This window comes from Rhinolophus sinicus, chromosome 18, assembly GCF_057876585.1.
Source record: "Rhinolophus sinicus isolate RSI-liver-muscle chromosome 18, RSI-T2T, whole genome shotgun sequence".
In the NCBI taxonomy this organism is placed as follows: domain Eukaryota; kingdom Metazoa; phylum Chordata; class Mammalia; order Chiroptera; family Rhinolophidae; genus Rhinolophus; species Rhinolophus sinicus.
In genome coordinates this window covers 70,869,010-70,884,815 of record NC_142518.1, presented here as the reverse complement: position 1 = coordinate 70,884,815, position 15,806 = coordinate 70,869,010, and the positions used below count along the sequence as shown (strand labels likewise).

Below are 15,806 nucleotides of genomic sequence, written 5' to 3'. Positions count from 1 at the left end.
AGTATTTGCCATATTGAAGCAAATGGTGAACAATTTATTATTTCAAAAGGTTATGTCTTCAGCAATTTTTAGTTATTTCCAAATAAATATAGCACTTGGATTGAGGATACAGAGCTATTTCATTATATCAAGAGAAAGTCAGAGTATAGAACTGTTAATTTATAAGGTAATTGACACACACACACACAAACACACAAACAACAACTCCCTCTTCCTTTTCCCATCTCTGTTTTGGCAGTTATCATACTGCATTGTAATTCTGCTTACACATCTGTCTTCCCCACTAGACTGAGAACAACTTAAGGCAAAGGATCTCATTTATTTACCCCTATATCACCACATTGTAAGACAGTGTTTGGCATCCACTATGAGGTCAACAAACGATTTTAGGTAAATAAAGTTTTAAAAAGATAGATTTGGTTGAACAACTAATTTCCTAATTTAGGATTCAATTAGCTATTTTTGTCTTCTAGTACTGAGTATTGCATTAAATAGTATATTTTGCTTTATTTTCCTGTACAATCTTTTACAGTGGTCTCTTAGAGGACCTAATATAATTTTCAGCAGAAAGTGATATGCTGGTGAAATTGATTTCTGACAAAGATTAACACTCCTTATATACAAGAGAAAGTATGAGCCAGTAGCACCTAACGCAGTCATGAAATATGAATTTGAGCAGCCTGTAAAAACATTATAAATTCTGAATGGTAGAAGTGAAATAAAGGGAATTCTTATACCAAATCAAATTCTTCTAAAGATAAACTATCTGGTTCTGTGAAGCATCTGAGGTATTTAATTAACTTGGACTATTCGACTTGTCTGAGGTTTCTTGTTGTTGTTTTGTTTGTTTTTTATATGCTTTAGGCCCCCAGACTTTCTTTTAGATTCTTTGACACAAAAATATAATGCAAATAGTTTTTATATTTGTTTTATGCATAACATTGATTGGCTTATTTTTTATTTATTGGGGTGACAATTGTTAGTAAATTTACGTAGGTTTCAGGTATACAGTTATGTAATACATCATCTATATATCACATTGTGTGTTCACCACCCAGAGTCAGTTCTCTTTCCATCACCATATATTTGATCCCTTTTACCCTCATCTACCACCCCTCTCGTCCTTACTCTCTGGTAACCACTAAACTATTGTCTGTGTCTATGAGTTTTTGTTTTAAGTCTTCAAAAAATCCAAGAAGAAAGTTATCATCATCGAATAGAAGAACAGAGTACATTTCCAAATTCACCCTTAATGGAATTTAGATGTGAGATATCCAATCATTTCATCCACATTTGTTCATGGCTTTTTCAAAACTTCTGGGGGTCTGTTACAGTTTGTAAAGCATGCATTTGGGTTCTGTGAGAAAAAAAAACAGACAAGTTTACAAAGAAGGATCTTCCTCACATCAATGCATTTCAAGTGGCGCACATGTCCCCTTAATATTTTACTACTTTGGTATTAAAGTGCAATACAAATTAATGTACTATGAAGCCGTGTTATTTTTTCTTAGAAAAATATTGAAAATATACTTCTTGACAGCTGCCAAAAAATAACTAGCCATGGTAGAGTAAAGGTTTCTTTATTAAATTAAAAGCTAAATTTACCTTCAGAGAGAGGAAAAAATGGAAGATAACAAGACCAAATTAGGTTTTTGTGTGTGTTTTGTACATTCCTTTGGTCTTTGTATTTCATACCTTATCACAGGCAGCTGTAGATGAATGGGCTTGCATTGTGAGAACAATAGTTTTGAGATTATTTTGTTAAGATCATGTTTATTATCTCAAAATATATGGTTATTTGGTTAATATTAATCTTCTTTCAGCTTTACAATGTGAACACAATTTAGCAACAACCAAACTGTCATCACTATGTCAGCAAAAAGTATGTAAATTTCCAGAACCTTATAGATGACTAATAGATTACACTATAGGAAAGAGAAAGTCAAGATGTTTATTTTCCTCTAGAGACACAACAAAATAGCTCTACTAGTGCCAAATTCGTGCAGTAAAAAGTATTCATTTCTACTGAAAATTTTCATTTACTGGATTGACTTTAGAAATATGCAGAACTGAGAACTCAGTGTAACCCTCAAACAAACACATGAACAATTATACCAGCCCATGTTTTCTAAAATGATCTTGAAGCTAGTACTCAAGTATTTCCACAATATTTCTCATTTTGCATAAAATACCTTCATGGGATTCTTGTCCCTGGGGAAAATGGAATTCAGAGAAATTCCATTTTTAGAGAAAACTAATTAATATTTTTTTCTGGTTAACTATTGTTGTTTAACAAACTACACCTAATATAGTGACACATGACAACCATTTTATTTTGCTTGGGTTAGAAATTTGAGAAGATTTGTCTCTGAACTACACAGCACAAGCCAGGGCATGTGGAGCTGGAGGTTCCACTTCCAAGATGGCTTCTTCAATTACATGTCTGGTGATTTGGTGCTCATTAGCTTCTCATTCTCTACATGGTTTTTCATCCTCTAGGGCCTCTCCATGTGGCTTGAGCTTCTCACAGCATGGTAGTTTCAGAGCAGATCGAGAAACCCAAATAGACGTTGCAAGGTTTCTTTTGACCCACCCACCAAAATCCCACAATATCACTTATGACATACTCTATGGGTTAAGCATATCCCTAAAGCCAACCCAGTTGCAAGGGGAGAGGAATGAAAAATTATGTTTGGATGGTAGGAGCAGGAAAAAACAACAACAACAACAACAACCAAAAAAAAAAAGTGGGCAATTTTAAATCTACCGCAACGTTGTCTCAAATTTTAAGTATTGGGATTTGGGAAACCTGAACTTCGTAATGTTCTTACCCCATTTGGGTTGGATTGTTGTGTGTTTTGGTATTTCTAGTTTTAGTTCTAGTTTGAGGATATCTAAAACTGAATGTCCCTAATATACTTTTTTTAAAAAATGAAGGAAAATAATTTCTAGGAGTTTTCATAAACTTATTGAATTCTGAAAGCTTTCCACATATAGACAGTGTTGTCCAATTTCCCCGATTATTTTTTCCATCTCTTTTTTATCTCTGAGGTTTCTAAACCCTCATCATTCTGACTACAAAGCACCCACTGACACTGAGGAGCAATGTGACATTTACAGTGCTCCTAACATCACCTTACTATTGAAGCATAAGATTAAGTTTCAAAATCATTTCCAGTTGTAAATAAATGGTGCTAAAGAAATCTGTGGAAAAGTTAAAATCACTTAAAATTAACCAGTCATACGCTCCTTGACATGCCAAAGATCTGGTTTACTGGTTTTGTTTTTCTTTCTCAGAATGACACGGTTGCTTTAGCATCTCAGAGAAACAGCTGTTCTGGGATGAAAAATGGGTAGGTCTTCATCTTTCTGTCAATATAGTTGTTTTCAAATTGTATTTCAAACTGAAAAGTTCAGCCTTACATCTAATGTACATTGGAAGCAAATTACTTTAGTAATTTTACAGGGTGATATTGGTAGTGGGTTATTTGGGCATAGATCTCTATGTTGAAATACATATTTATACAAAGCACATCTTAGAGATGTCCTGAATAGCACATACAAGTGTTGCAGCTACTGCATCTGAAAGAAACATACTTCCTACAAGGGTCTCTCTCCTTGCTTTAAAGAAAGAGTGCTCAGACTTTTCTGTTGACGTGTGCCTAATGCAGGGGTGTCCAAACTGTGGCCCGCGGGCCAACTGCGGCCCATGATCCATTGTTAATTGGCCCGCAGCAAATTCCAATAATATATTTAGTTCACTTAAATAAACCAGGTGAGGCAATACGTACTTCACCTTGAGTGAGTGGCCTGGCTGTTTGTGTATTTTACCGCATATGGCCCTTGGTGAAAAACGTTGAAAAAAGTTTGGACACCCCTGGCCTAATGGCAGAGGAGAATGAAGAAGTATTCACCCAGGGCCACGAACACAAAACTTACTCATGTGTCATCTGAAATATTTGTGTGAATTTTGCTTTCTACTCCGTAATATATAAATTTTCATATGATAGCAACTTATACACTTGAATCTCCAAGAAATCCAATGACACAAGATCATTTTATGGCTTCATGTAACCCCTGGCAAAACACAGAGTGCCCTTGAGGTATTTTTATCCCAGTACGGATGGGAAGATGTAAGTAAAAAAATTACTAAGGGGGTGTGTCTGCACATCTATAACAAAATGTAATGAGTGCAAGGTAATACAAGTTGTGGGGGGAGAGCCATAGTCTAATACATCAACATTATCTGCAGAATATTCACCATTCCCACAGCCCACTCTTGACAACATGTTTATTATTTTCTTCTTTTTGTTTTAAAATACTTAACTTTGGTAGTCATACTGCTAGGCTGCATTAACTACAATGTGCTATATTACATTTTAGAAAAGCAAACAAGCTCTTAGGAGTGTAATTGTCTCTCACCACCTATTTTTAAGATAGCAATAAGCCTCTAACAATCCAAGTTAAATTCAAAAGATCAAAAGCTGAGCAAAAAATGTCCAAAATGAGTGAAATACTGGGGCCAACTCACCTTCTCTGTCTATATAATTGGTAGGTACCACCATGGTCACATATTTGAGTAAATCACCTGCCAACATTATGTCTGATACATTTCCAGCATATTTACTCAGTTCTCTTGCTCAGAATTGAAGACATTCTTACAATTGTAGATTGAAACCCAATAGATGAAATCTCACCCTTTTTAAGTACATGTTTTAGAGTAAAGGAAGGCCAGCATTTGAAAGAGACATTGTCAGTCCTCTGAGTTTCAATCTTACAGTTCTTTAAATACAAAGATTAGTGGTAGGGGACATAAAAAGAAGGCTCAAAACTTTGTGTCCTTATTTGAGACTGTAAAAAGACATTAGCACCCATAAATCAACTTTTTATTTGTCCCAACACCATGTGATTCATAAATATTCAGGATCTCATCATAAAAACAAGTTTTAAATAGCCATGGATTGTGCCACTGGAAATAATATTATCAAATCATTTTAAAGTCTTACTGAAGGGGTCTTTTATTTTAAAAACTGTTTGTTCCCCAAGAGTTAATGCTCTCCAAATTAAAAAAAGAAAATGGCTGACAAACATGAAAAGTTTTCTGTACCAATCACCAATGCACAACACCCATGAATCTATCAATCACAGAGTTAAAAAGCTCTGCCCTACAGCACACTTAATACCCAGTGTAACCAATTAGTATTACCATTCCTTGATGCCATACAAGCTCATTTCCTTAAAGCTGCTATTGTATTGAACTGCAGGGTTATAAATGAGCAGACACAAGTTCATTTGCATGTAATAACAGTGGCAATAAACCTTTCTTGGTTCATGCAATTTTCCCCATCTGTTAACAGAGAGCAAATTTAGGATCTATTATTCCCAGAAGGGGACTTACCCAGCTGGACATCTATAACACTTGGCTGATTCTCCATGGGGAACAATGGCTTGGGAGGCTTGTCTGTGAGTAAAGCTAGAAGAGAAAATGAAAGAAAGTAATGGAAAAATTGAGATAAATTACAGTATAAAAAAGATTCTATCATGGATGATATGTGATGTTTGTAGACTTGATGGTGTGTAAACAGTTATTAGACAGTATTCCTACTTGAGTTGTTACTCTATCCATGCAATATCCATTTCCCAGTATATTTATAGCACCATTGATCACTGTAAATAGGCCATTTCCACAGCTACACTTTCCAACAAGATCAAACAAATAGAATATGTTGAGTGGTTTTTATAAGCTTGTGAGTGTAAAGAAATACAGATTTCTAAAGTACAATCAGATAAACATTAAATTTCCATACCTACTCTGTGGTATTACATATTCTAAAGGAACTATAACCCTAATGGACAGTTCTGTTGGATTGAACCTCTATGCTTCAGAATCATTCCCTACTCCTAACCTCAACCCCCAAAACAATATAATAAAGCACTTGTACTTTCATTAGGATAATTGATTAAAAATACTGATTGAACATCTTTTATCCACCAAATCCTGTGCTAAGTGCTATGGGAGAAAGAAGTAGATATGCAATCTATGAGCACAGAATTAACACAATGAAATAAAGAGATGCTAGATTTATGGGGGTGATCACCTCATAAGTTATATAAATGTTTAATTACTATCTTATATACGGAAACTAATATAACATTGTATATCAACTGTAATTGAAAAATTTTTAAAAAGTACTAAAAATTAAAAACTAATAATAAAATAAAGAGATACTAGAACAAAGAATACAATCGAATGAAAAATTGTAGCAGTTGAGCTATAAGGCTATATGTGCTGAAGGCATAGGGAAAAGAGAGGTCAATATTGGTTGGCAGGGTTGGGGAAAATTTTATGAAGGAAATGGGTCTCCACATATACCTTAATGAATGGAAAAGATTTGGAAAGGCACGGAGTAAGGAAAAATGAGTTGGGTAGGTTGGGTTAAAAAGCAAGTTACTCATGATGTGGAGTAACTGGAAATGAAACTAAATAGATACGGTGGAGCTCAATTCTGGAGGATCCCAAGAAACATGCAGAGGAATTTGGACATGTTGTAGTAAACTAGAAGGCCATTATAAATTCTTGGAACAAAAACAACAACAGACTCAAGGGATGAGCTCTCTAAAGATGACTGGCTTAACTATGTACAGTGTCAGATAGGTAATAGATTTACTGGGGTTATCACTTTGTGAGGTATATGAATGTCTAATCACTATGTTGTTTTGTACACCTGAAACTAATATATCAACAGTAACTGAAAAACATTTTCTATGAATCAAAAAAAATAAAGATGACTGGCTTAATATACACGATGGGCTGGAGAAGAAAACCAGCTAAGAGGATGCAACAACAATGCCACAGTGAAGGAGTGAGGAGTCAAAGTGGTGGAGTATAAAAAAATTAAAAAAGAAAAGAGGTACCTAGAAGAAAGAAATGAGAAGACTTGGCATACAGCTATAAAACGCTTTATGGCAAAGCTTACATCAAGCTATTATGTATATCCTGAATTCTTTTTAATTGTTCCCAAATTTATGTCTTGCTTCAACTATCCAACTGGACTCTTACTTATTAAAGGGAAATGTTTTATACTTCTTTGTAACCCACAGGAGATGGAATAGAGCTGGGCATATAAGAGAATCATTAAACCATCATTAATTGAGTGGCTTAAGAATTCTCTGCTAATGTGATAAAAGTTCCATGTCATATTTGCAAGGATGGTTAGAAAAGGAGAAAGAAAAGGTGATCACGTGACAGGTAAGGTTAGGAAAATATATAAATTTGGTGAGAGTCCCAAAACAGTTGTAGATAACAAATAAATGCACCAGAAATTCTCAGGAAAGAGCTTTATATAACACTACTATCTTCCTGATATCCAAATTTCTTGAAAAGGGAAAATTTTAGTGAATAATTCCATTTTTCCAACCAATCTTTATTGATGGACTACAACACATCTTGTCCTTATGTAATCAAACTACACACACACACACACACACACACACACACACACACACATATATATGTGCTTTTTAACTAAGCTGATTTTGGCATAATATAGACAAATATACACATATGATATCTATAATCTTAATGTTTTAAATACTTCTGTTACTCTTAATAATCAGATATTTAAATATTATTTGAAACATAAGGGATATACTTTAAACAAAATTTAAATATTTGGATTCAAAATCCAGTCATAACAAGTGTTTAGTTTTGTTGTGGCTTGTTTTTGTTTGTAATAGCGAAATATTGGAAACAAGTAAAATATCCATCAGTAGGAGACTGGTTAAATAATATTATAGTACTTTCATATAATGATATATTATTGTACAGCTATTTGAAGGAATTAGGTAAATCTATACATCTATCACGAAAATGTCTCCAAGATATACTATTCAATGAAAAACCAAGGTTCCAAACAATGTGCACAGTATACCATCCTTTGAACAAAATATATAAATACGTACTTTATTTATGTTTTTATATATTATGTGTGTGTGTATATATATAAATTTATTTGTGTAAGTATGGAATATTTCTGAATGGATACCTGTCAAATTGGTAACTGATTTCTTCTGAGGAGAGGAACTGGGTGTCTGAGAAGTGGTGGTGGTGTGGGGGAATGGCAGTATGCGCAGACAGAGAAAGATTGAATTTTCACTATATACTTTTTGTACATTTGAACAACATTAATAAACTGTGTATTCAAAACATGATTAAAATTAAAATTAAATTAAATCCATCCACCCAAATTTTAATTATTGAAAACAACATTTTGGTTTCTTTGTAGAAATACAGTCAATCTGTCTTACACATCCAGATTATAGACACTTAGCTTGACAAAAACTGTTCCTAGTCTTATCTTCAAATATGTCTTGCCTCCAAATGAATTAATTAAAATGTGATAAGTGAGAAGTAGTTATAAGTAATGTATTTCATGCTGAACGATGAATATTTTGTCTTACTTTCATCAGAATATGAATTTGAAGTCATTGTTGTCCCCTATTCTTACCTCCTGCCATGGACTATGGATATATTTACCCTGATTTTATTATTGTTAAATGTCAATTACTGAAGTGACATTTATTAATATTAATGATAATATGAGTACCTTAAATTTATATGTGGATCATAATCTTCAAAGTGCTTTCAGATACTTTAATTTACGTGATATACACAATGACCTTGGGAGGTAAGGAAGATAGTTATAATTATGGCCAATTTAGAGATGAAGTTAAATGAAGCTTACATTGACCCATTTGGTTCTTCCTGTGACCAAAACCCTCATTGGCAAAATAAATAGAACGACAAATACAAGTTGGAGGCAGGAGACAGGTAAAAACGCTCAGTACTGAATCAACGGTTTTAGCCTCTTTGACTACACACTAATGAACTAAGCTAAGGTTCCTCGGCCAATGGGAGTGGCATGGTGGCAAACAGCCAGCTGACACATGATTCCCTATAGGACATTCCACACACATACATTTTTTTAAAAAACCCGTGAATGAAAGGGGATGAACTTGCACTTACCCTAACACATGCCAATGGGATATATAGGAGTGGAGTCTCATTAAACCCAATATCATGTCTAGACATGGGAATTGCCAAGAAGTGTAGAACATTTGTGATGATAAAACAGCAACTGCAGCAGTTCATCTGGATCCTAACCACCAGCCCAGAGACAAAACTGTCAGTGCCCAGGATAATTATTGCACTTGCAGATTAGCTAGAGCACATGCTCCCATAGGCAGGCAAGCTCATTTCTTTCTTTTCTTTTAGATCTCATAAGAATTTCACAGTTACTGTTTGGAAAATGAAGGGGAGGACTGTCAATATTAGGCTCCCTGAACAACAGTGGAGATTGATAATTTCATTAGAAAATTTATCCTGGACCTCTAGAGGGACTAAATGGGGTCTGGGCTAGTGTTTGGATTTGCTGCTCAAGCTTCATGTTTTGATTGAAAGAATGGGAGCAAGGGATGAAGTTTGGTACCAATATTTGAGTCCATAATTCCTCCTCTGCATTTCCCTCTGTAGCTGCTTATGTTTAATTATCCTTAAATATCATTGCTCTACTGAGTATAACATGACACTAGTCTCAATGTGCTAGTGAATCTATTACTAGTCACTGCCTGCTTCTTCCTAAAGCTGGGTTTTATGCTTGACACTAACTTTCCTGAGGAGAATGTCCAAATAAGCTCTTTTTTATTAACAAAGGTTGCGTCTACCTGTACAAACAGATCAATTGGCTTCACTGAAATTATTGGTCAAGTTCCATGAACTTAGTGTAATAAATCATTAGAATTAGTTGTTTGATTGAATAGAATTAGTTCATTTGACTATATCGCTTAAGTATTACATACTGTTATTAAAACTTTCATTATCCTCTTTTGTTGTTGACTTGTCTGTTTAATTAGACATGCCAGAGAGACAAGTGAGAGGGAGTAGGACAGCTTGAAGCAAAAATCGCTAAGTGTACAAACCCATACACTTAGGATCATAAAGTAACTCATTAATTTCTATGAATAAAGTCATTATGGAATATATATATTAAGGGCAATGAAAAGACTCCTCCAAATCCATTCAACACACAAGCACTATAATCACATTTCAAAATCACTATTTTCATCACAATGTTTAACCTTTCAAAATCTACCAATGTCTCCTACATTTACAACAGGATAAAATATGAACCTGTGAGCTAGGATCAAAAAGGGAGACACAATACAGCCTTAAAAAAAAACCCCAAAAAACCTTCCTGCCTCTTTACCCACTCTTCTACTTTATCAATGCTATAGCCATTAACACATTGTCCCATTAACCCATTGCATTAATTTCTAACTATGCATGTTATTCTTAAAAACACTTTCCCTAAGTTTAGAAAAAAATAATAGTTACCATAATATCATGTATTTAGTATCCCTGTGTTACATTTTACAGATAATTTCCCCAAAGTCAACAGCTTTTGGCCAGTAAATCTAGAATCTGTACTGAGTTCTGTCTGATGTCACCATGCCCATAACACCTCTCTAAGACCTCCCCTTCCTTTCAGCCATCCCATGTCCTATCTATCCTCCAAAAGCCAGTTTACACCCTCCAGAAAGCCTTCCCTAATAAAAGCCCAAGCTAATTTTTCCTGTCTCTAAAATCCTAAAGTATTTACTATTTCTCTAAACCACTCAGTTCATATCATACATTGCTTTGAATATAAATGAAACCTCGCCTTGTATGTGTATGTCTACTCTCTCTAACTAGATTTTTAAGCTCCAGGAAGACAAGGATAATGCCTTATATAAAGCAACAATTAAGACAGTGTCTGACACTGTGGAACAAATAAACGCACTCTCCAAATCAACTTTCCCATGATATTCTTTCTCTAAAAACTGGTGCTTTCCCTAGGTTCTTAGGTTAGAATGGACAGAAAGAAACTCTTGCTAATTTAAGCAAAAAGGGAATATTAGTAGGATATCTCAAGGATGGACAGGATGTCTGGGGAATTAAGTTTAGAGACAGGAAAGAAACCAGGCCAGGTCTAGATATACAGGCAAAAGGGATTACACAATAAATTCATCTTGATCCCATCATTGGACTTAATTTATTTTAACTTATTTTGTGGGTGTTTTTTTTTTTTTAGTGTTCTCTGTATTATTTTTGTTCTGTGTCACTTTGATCAGGACTCAGCATCCCATGAAAGATAAGTCGAATGGATAAACTTTGAGATCCAGCCCTTGCCAAGACAGCATACGCACCTTAAGGAAAAGAAGAATCCCCTAAAGCAAGATTTCTCAACCTCAATGCTATTAACTTTCACTGACAGATACTTTTCTGTTGTGTGTGACTGATTTATGCATTGTAGGATGTTTAGCAGCATCCCTGTCCTCTACCCACTAAACACCAGGAGTATCTTCCCCCAGTTGTTACAACCAAAATTTTCTCCAGGCATTGGTAAATGCTCCCTGGTGAGCAAAGTCGCATCCGGTTGAGAACTATTGTCCCTAACAGGAATTTAGGTTGCCTGATATTCTAAGGGAATTAAAGATCTCAGTACAGAAGACTTGGGAAGTCTTCAAGTTGAAAAACAAAATGGAGGTCCTTACTAAGAAAATTAGATTTAGGGAAAATCATGGGATCTTGTTAGTATCCTTAAAGGTTTTTGTAATCATGAAGGGAGATTAGTCAAGTCTAGCCAGAGTAGTTGACTACTTTCTAGATTTCATAAATTGAACACAGAATGAATCCAGAAGTTGTTGAGCTCTAGAAACATCATAAGCACTATTTTTCTTTGGAAAGAAATATCTCTTTCTCAATTAACTACATAGACTTTCAATTCTGAATTATGATGCATACATTTTACTGGCCACTTATTGAATCTAAAGTCCCATATATTATAAATATTTCATTTCTAGGATTATTAGTCTGAGAGTCCCTTAATTTAGATAATCACCTAGAAAAACACAAAATAAACATGATTATTTAATATCATCTTTAATTCTCTAAACCTATAAATGCAAACAGGACCAGTCTTGACTATAATGTGTTTCATTTGCCATAAGCTTCATTGCTTTGCATACCCTACTTCAAAAAAGTTTCTTCGCTAGCCAGCTTTTAGGCACCCAGGGTTGTGTCTCTCTAATCAAAACTTACTGCAAAGAAGTCTCTGTGATTTAAATCTCAGTATGAACTTAAGAATCTGTACTTCTTCTCCTAAGTCTAGTTGCTTTTGAAAGATTGTCTGTCAATGCAGAATGATAGGCTTTACTCCTTAGAAGGGGGCTAAGTAGCAGGAAAATACTCGGCCCCAGGACCCTTCCCTGAACTCCTGTTTTCACATTGGTATTGGCCAAAAAACAGGGTGGCCTTCAGCAGAAGTTGAAGACAACGTTATTTTCTTTGATTTCAAAGATTCCAACCAGCATTATTATGATTCCTTCACTTCTTAACATCTTAAAAACGAGATTCCCAGGCATATTTTAAATTAATAAAACACATCAATGTCCATTAAAAGTAAAGCCCTTTTTTCACTCTAGCCTGTTATTTTCTCCATCAACTAAGCACTACAGCAATTAATATCTTATAAATATTTTCTCTACCAAAACTCTAATATTCTTTGACTTATTTAAAATAGGAAGTGGCAGACTGACATATACTGTTTGTTTGTTAACTCCATCCAAATAGAATACGTATTCTCTACGTGTTCTAGCTATTATAGAAAGGCTGTGATGGATTCAGAAAAAAACAATTAATCCAATGATTCCAAGTCATTTTGAGATTTGTATTTAAACCATTGATAGCTCAATCTTTAGATATTTTGATATGCATTTCCCATATATCTTTACCCTCCCATCAGGAATAATTTCCTTTAGCAAGTCACTATTACTGATGGTGATAGCTCCTATGCCTCACGTGTATATTTGGGAGATTAAAATTATTGAGAGAGAGTCAATCAAATAGAATGTTTTATTCGTAGGATTAAATTGTTTTTAAAACAAACACATTCTAGTTGCATTAAAAATTTGCATTAAAAATACTCCTGTCATCCTTTAAAGCCATCACAAAAAATTTGCTTTTATTCAGCCTAGAACTTACTCAGGTATTTTCTTTGAATGAATAAGTGATCCTTTAACAGGTAGATGCTAAATATCCAGCGAAGTGCTGCATTGCCATTGCCCCTGGCTCAGCGTCCCCCTAGCAACTGCTCTGGGTATCTCGCTCAGAGCCAATACCCAGCCTGGCAATTCAGTGGCTGTGCCTGGGAGTAGTGAATGGTCATGGCTGCTGTGGAGTTGCTCTGAAGTGTCCTTTCCTCTATATGCCATATTTATTTCCTCTAATGTTTGAGATTTGATCAATGCAAGAGCTTTGGGAAAGCTTGACTATAAAAGCAGGGCAATTTCTCCTCAATGTCATTTGACACAGGGCCCTTCTTTGGAGAGAAGCATGCTTACTCAGCACAAATCTGCCCAGATACACAACAACTTCTTCAAACTTGGAAACAAAACAACCTTGAGGGAAATCGAAACTTAAACAGAGATTGTAATGGTACTTTTTTTTTTTTTTTCTTCACAGAGCATGCTTTTTCTTCCCTTTGCTTTTTCCTCCTCAAAGAAGATTTTACCTTCTCTGTTTACAATAGCACTCCCTGGACCCTTATCTTGTTGATGTCTAACACATTCCAAATGTGATTACTATCAAAGAAATTATACAAGATAGTGTACTTGTGGGTTCCACACAGAACTTGGGGTATGGCAAGCACTAAAATAAATACAAGAGCTTAAACATTGAAGATGGATCAATTTAAAATGTTTCCAGCTTTACTGAGATATAATTGACATATAATGTTGTATAAGTTTAAGGAGTAAAATCTGTTGCTTTGATACACTTATATATTGCAATACGATTGCCACTACAGTGTTAACTAACACCTCCATCAGGTCTCATAATTACCATTTCTTTATTGTGGTGAGAAAAATTGTGGTCTACTATCTACTAGCAACTTTAAAGGATAAATTAGAGTATTGTTAACTATAATCACCATGCTGTACATTAGATCCCTAGAACTTATTCATCTTCTAACTGAAAGTTCGTACACTTTTACCAACATCTCCTCATTTTCCCCACACTCCAACCCCTGGAAACCACCATTCTACTCTCTGTTTCTGTGAGTTCCACTTATTCTACATTCCACAAATAAATGATACGACGAAGTATTTCTCTTTCACTGTCTGACTTACTTACGTTAGCATAATGCCCTCAAAGTCCATCCATGTTGTCACAAATCACGGCATTTCTTTCTGCATCATGACTGAATAATATTTACACACACACACACACACACACACACACACACACACCGCATCTTCATGACATGGATCAATTTTTAACTTGCATCAAGATTCTCCTTTCGTTCTCTGGTTACTGATCTTTCGGATTCTAGAAATATGGCACATATAGTGATGCCTAAGAATATAATTAGATAATCAAGAATGGATAATTTTAGAGTTAGACAAGCTCTTATTTTTCTAATTCATGTCACTATTTTGATGGATGAAGAAACTGAAAGACAGAAGAGACAGGGATTGGCTGAACATCATATTGCAAATTAGTGATATAGAAGACCAAAACCTATTTTTCCTGAATCAAAGTTTAATATTCTTGTCATTATATGCAGATGATATGATACTATATATAGAGAACCCTAAAGACTCCATCAAAAAACTATTAGAACTGATAAATGAATTTAGTAAAGTAGCAAGATACAAAATTAATATTCAGAAATCAGTTGCATTTGTATATACCAATAATAAAATATCAGAAGGAAAAATTAAGAAAACAATCCCATTTACAATTGCTTCAAATACTATAAAACACCTGGGAATAAATTTAAGCAAAGACGTAAAATATCCGTACTCAGAAAATTATAAGACACTGAAGAGAGAAATTAAAGAAGATACAAACAGATAGAAACACATACCATGCTCATGGATAGGAAGAATTAATATCGTTAAAATGTCCGTACTGCCTAAGGCAATAAATAGATTCAGCGCAATTCCTATCAAACTACCAAGGACGTTTTTCACAGAAATGGAACATATAATCCTAAAATTTATATGGAACCATAAAAGACCCTGGATAGCCTCGGCAATCTTGAGAAATAAGAACAAAGTGGGAGGTACAACGATACCAGACATCAAATTATACTACAAGGCTACAGTAATCAAAACAGCATGGTACTGGCATAAAAACAGACACATAGATCAATGGAACAAAATAGAGAGCCCAGACATAAATCCATGCCTATATGGTCATTTAGTCTATGACAATGGAAGCAAGAACTTCCTGTGGGGTAAACACAGTCTATTCAATAAATGGTGCTGGGAAACCTGGACAGACACATGAAAAAAAATGAAGCTGGATCACCTCCTTATACCATATACAAGAATAAATTCAAAATGGATAAAAACTTAAATGTAAGATCTGAAACCATAAAACTCCTAGAAGAAAATATAGGAAGGAAGTTTACAGACATTACCTGGAGTAAGATTTTTACTGATATATCCCCTTGGCCAAGGGAAGTAAGAGAAAAAAATAAACATGTGGGATTACATCAAACTAAAAAGGTTTTTCACAGCCAAGGAAACCATCAATAAAACAAAAAGGGATCCTACTGAATGGGAGAAGATATTTGTCAATGATGTATCCGATAAGGGGTTAATATCCCAAATTTATAAAAAAACTCACTCAACTCAACTCCAAAAAACAAACAACCCAATTAAAAAATGGGCAGAGGACATGAAGAGACATTTTTCTAAAA

General features: G+C 34.6%; 1 protein-coding gene across 1 annotated transcript in view; it reads right to left on the bottom strand.

Annotated features, from left to right (window-relative positions):
* Positions 1 to 15,806, bottom strand: part of IL1RAPL2 (interleukin 1 receptor accessory protein like 2) — a 1,393,053-nt gene that overhangs the window by 353,812 nt on the left and 1,023,435 nt on the right. The window contains exon 6 of the mRNA XM_074323975.2: positions 5,399 to 5,473. Coding sequence (XP_074180076.2) covers positions 5,399 to 5,473 — 75 coding nt within the window. The remainder of the gene's footprint in view (positions 1 to 5,398; positions 5,474 to 15,806) is intronic.